This window comes from Magnolia sinica, chromosome 5 (assembly GCF_029962835.1).
Source record: "Magnolia sinica isolate HGM2019 chromosome 5, MsV1, whole genome shotgun sequence".
NCBI lineage: Eukaryota > Viridiplantae > Streptophyta > Magnoliopsida > Magnoliales > Magnoliaceae > Magnolia > Magnolia sinica.
In genome coordinates this window covers 9,700,523-9,705,134 of record NC_080577.1, presented here as the reverse complement: position 1 = coordinate 9,705,134, position 4,612 = coordinate 9,700,523, and the positions used below count along the sequence as shown (strand labels likewise).

The 4,612-nt window shown below is 41.4% G+C and overlaps 1 protein-coding gene across 1 annotated transcript; it reads left to right on the top strand.

Annotated features, from left to right (window-relative positions):
- The first annotated feature begins 2,564 nt into the window (after positions 1-2,564).
- Positions 2,565-3,536, top strand: LOC131247207 (putative germin-like protein 2-1). Its single transcript, XM_058247625.1, has 2 exons — positions 2,565-2,747; positions 2,940-3,536. Exons 1-2 carry the CDS (start codon positions 2,636-2,638, stop codon positions 3,485-3,487), a joined length of 660 nt encoding a protein of 219 aa, XP_058103608.1. The 5' UTR covers positions 2,565-2,635; the 3' UTR covers positions 3,488-3,536.
- Positions 3,537-4,612: the final 1,076 nt, after the last annotated feature.

Below are 4,612 nucleotides of genomic sequence, written 5' to 3'. Positions count from 1 at the left end.
GGTTTTTACCTCTTCGAGGGTTTTCCACATAAAATCTCATATCGTGTGGTTTGTGCTTTGATTTATTTCATTGCTTTATTATATCTCATAATTCAAGTGTTTTAGCAGGTGAGATCCTAAGATTTTTATGCAACGCTCCCAACACATAGGTGGGCCATGTCTTCCCCCATATATAAATTCCCACCCACCGGTGAATGAGGCGAGTGGATCAGGTGTTATGATCAAGGGTTACCCAGTTAACATTGTAGTGGGTATTTCCTTGACTACGGCACTCACCTAGATGTATGTATTGTATATCCACGCTACCATCAGCTTGTCTACTACATTTATGTTAGGGTCTAAAAATGTTAGCAATCCAAATCTCAACACAGGAAAAGGCAGTTATTGAATGCCGGGCATTAAAAACTGCATTAAAAACTTCTTTAGGCCTAGTGTAATATATATATATATATATATATATATATATATATATATGTAAATGGTAGCAATCCAATCTGTTAATGGGTCATACAGATCTGGATAAAGGGAAAACAAAAAATCAACTTGATCCAAAACTTTTGCAGCTCACAAGAAGTTTCTAACGGTCAAGATGGGCTATGACTTGAGAATTGGATCTGCTTCATTTTTTGGACTATGACTTAAAATGAGCTGTAAAAGCTGATAGATAGTGTGGATATACAACACATATATCAAGATAGCCCCACAGTCAGGGAGAAACACCACACCTGACCTACCGTGAATGTAAGCTTGCAATCGTTTTGAGAAATTTATCTAAGAAAACTCACGATTCGGCCATCGGTGGCAACGCCAGAAGTTACAAACGTGAGGTAAAAGGAGAGATGAATTGAAGGTTTGATCCTGCTGGAATCGTTCCTGGAAAATGCTTCCATCTTCAATCGAATGATAAGTGAAGCGTTCTGCTCGCAAGGGTCGAACCCAACATCTGAGCTCATACGTAAGCTACGACCTGAAATATTAACAATACAAAATCTGAAATCCAAATAATAATTTAATGATGGTGAGTCACATAGGCTGGGATAAGACCACATTGGGTTTAGGGAAGTGCCAGAAAGCAACGGGTAGGATTTTCTGATTGGTGTGCTTGTTGAGCCATGGGCCATCCACATTGATGGTCCATTTCTCATCCATGGCCTACACGACTTTAGGTGGACAGTTCATATACATCGGACGATTTATTATATGCAGAGCATCACATACTCTACTGTAACCAAGTAGATGGGCCCACCATTGCCTTCACCCAGCTTTAGTGCTTTGGTGTTTTTTTTTTTTTTCATGTGGAGAAACATACAAGTAATTCGGGTGGGCCTCATAGAAAGAGGCGAAGACCTCACCTATCCTATAGCTATAAAAAAAATTCACAGGCTACCTGCTGCCTCAGCCCAACCTGACAGCGTCAAGCCCCACCCTGTCAAGGAAAAGTGAACCCCAAGTAAGGGGGGAGGTCCGCAACTGTGTCCGACCTTAGACATCGCTACCTAATTTGGCCAGCCCGTCCACCAATCCATTGGCATCTCTCCGCGTGGAGGAGATCCTCAAGGTGGCCCTCTTCTTTAGACGGGAAATCCACATTAGTGGATGTTACCCTGACTGTGGGGCCCACCTTGATGATCGTGTTGTATATCCATGCCGTCCATCCATTTTTCTATATCATTTTAGGATGTCTTCCTAAATACTTAATCAGGTCCAAATCTCTGGTGGACCCCAACACAAGAAACAGTGGTGGTTGAATGCCCACCATTAAAAACTACCTAGGGCGCACCTGGGGACAACCGTTATATATGCTTTTTTGTCATCCAACCTGTTGATATGGTCAAACTGACCTTGGTGAAGAGAAAAATACAAAGATCAGCTTCATCCAAAACTTGTATGGCCCCAATAAGTTTTAATGGTCAATCACCATAGTTTCCTGTAGTGTGGTCCACCTGAGATTTGAATTTACTTAAATTGTAGGATCAGGTCTTAAAATGAGATGAAAAAACAGATGGACAGTATGGATATACAACACATTCATCAAGGGAGGCCCATAAGGTCAGGGTATCACCCATTAACATGTTACCCAGGTACCGCTTAATCCGCTCTCAAGCAATACCCGGACCCATTCTCGACCATATGATGAGACGTCACAGCACGACGGACCTTAGCATATCTCTTCTCACTTATTTTACATCCCTCTCGCATTCGAGTAAGAGTGGTTAGCATTTTTATTTTATTTTATTTTATTTTTTCCAACAAAGGAAATTTGTATTAATGAGTAAATTAGTCTCCGGCTATACATCAACACGCTTCGGGAGGGCCCGCGACAAAAGAGGCCGGCCCTCCTATCATATTAAGAAAGACAAGGTGGGCTAGTTCTCACGCATATATGAAATCCAGACTTGGTAAACAAAGGACTATATTAAGACCAGGAACAAGTCTTGGATTTGAAAAAAAAAAAACAATAAATAAACCTTCATTTGCTTCTAAAGTAATTATAAGACCATTTCAGTGATAAACATTTCCCTAACTCTATAAATACTAGCTTAATCTTCTTACAAAACCCACAGCCAAAAAACACTCATTATAAGATTCAGGGTTTCCTAGCTTAAATACATAAACACTCCCAAATATTTTCAAGATGGCCACTGGCTTTCTTCTCCTAACATTCCTTGCATTTAGTTTCTCATTTGCCGCTGCATCCGATCCCAGCCCTTTACAGGATTTCTGCGTTGCTTTGAACAACAGCGAAGGTATGTTCACTCCATGTCAAGTAATTGCATCCAAAAAAAAAAAAAGAAGTAATTGCATCAATGCTGCAAATGTTTCATAGAAATGCAATCCACTTAAAAGGATTCATGTGATGGGTCACCTTTATGTTGGTTTAATAGGTCTTGAAAGAATATGCTGCTTACAATCGCTTTTTTTGTATTATATGATGGCAGTGTTGGTGAATGGATTTGTGTGCAAGGACCCAAATGAAGTTAAAGCTGATGATTTCTTCTTCATGGGACTGGACAAACCAGGCAACGCGGATAACAAGGTTGGGTCCGTTGTGACCCCAGTGAATGTAGCCCAGGTACCTGGACTCAACACCCTTGGTGTCTCCTTGGCTCGGATAGATTTTGCACCCTATGGTCTCAATCCACCCCACACACACCCGCGGGCCACAGAGATCCTAACAGTATTGGAGGGCACCCTCTACGTCGGATTCGTCACTTCCAACACTGAAAATCGCTTCATAACAAAGACCCTTCATAAAGGCGATGTGTTTGTCTTCCCAGTAGGCCTCATTCACTTCCAGTTTAACATCGGCAACACCAATGCCATAGCCATTGTAGGATTTAGCAGCCAGAACCCTGGAACCATCACCATTGCAAAAGCTGTGTTTGGATCGAATCCGCCCATCTCAGATGATGTTCTTGCCAAGGCATTCCAAGTTGACAAGAAAATAGTTGATTATCTCCAATCGCAGTTTGCAATGAAAAACTAGAGCACGCTCCCTTACAATAAATTCCCTCAGTAATTTATGGTGTATCCAGATATAGTTCTTTACTTACGTAAATATTTGAATAAAATGGAAGTGCAACGTATTTGTTTTTATCTGTCTTTTGTTTTCTTTCTTTATTTGTTTCTGTTTAATGCTTTCCGGTGGATTTTGGCATGTTCTCTCTCTCTCTCTCTCTCTCTCTCTCTCTCTCTCTCTCTCTCTCTCTCTCTCTCTCTCTCTCTCTCTCTCTCTGCTTGCATGGTTCACGAAGTTTGTTAAGATGTAATGAATAGGACATAGCAACTTCGACAATTTGAGATTGATCATTTCATTTCAAATTAAGTGAAGAAGCGTTAAAAAGAAGCATTAGCTTGGGTAAGGAAGGAAGAAAATAAAGTAATATTATATGTAAATCATCTACCTATTGTACCTCTTGGATAGACTCCCTATCAATATCTATTTTCTATTCAGTTGGAGCCATTTTCCTCTACTTCAAGTAATTTTCTCTTGGTGATCTCAACCAAGGGCTTGTTGGTGAAGAGGATGAGGTTATAGGCCCACTCACCCAACACCATCTCTTTGGGACTCCACAATGTAGACCCATGTGCCCTCACAACGGTTGGCTATGATCCCTGGGGGCCAAGCTCATCGCAGGGTTCATGGATGCCCTGGAAATAGGCCTCTCAAAATGCAGACCACGCTCATTCATATGATGAAACAAAAGGTGTTGGATTAGACCACGCGCAAGATATGCGTTAGAGGTACCCAGCTCTGATGCGGAGGGCCCGAATTAGGTGCAGCCCCAGCTGCACCCAACACAGTCAGGCGTAGACCAATTCTAATAGTTCATCGCATAGTCTACACGTTCCACATCAAATGTACCGGATTAGTTTCATGTGGGACTAAACACATATCACATGAGACCTATAAAGAGCTTTGGACATCCCTAGCCATGTTATAAGTGTAGTGCCTCACTATGTTTGTAAAGAGAAGGAAACATAAGTTGAGCCATAACCCCCTTAATCGTCTATTCTAATCAACCATCAAGACCTGCTCACACACCATTCTGAACTGACCATTAAGTATGATTTATAGCCATCCACACGTCATCTGGATCAGCCATCCAAC

Bases quoted from the DNA above. Each gene is read 5' to 3' on its own strand.
- LOC131247207 (XM_058247625.1), top strand. From the start codon at position 2,636: ATGGCCACTGGCTTTCTTCTCCTAACATTCCTTGCATTTAGTTTCTCA. The intron at 2,748-2,939 runs GTATGTTCACTC...ATATGATGGCAG, and splicing joins TGCTTTGAACAACAGCGAAG to TGTTGGTGAATGGATTTGTG.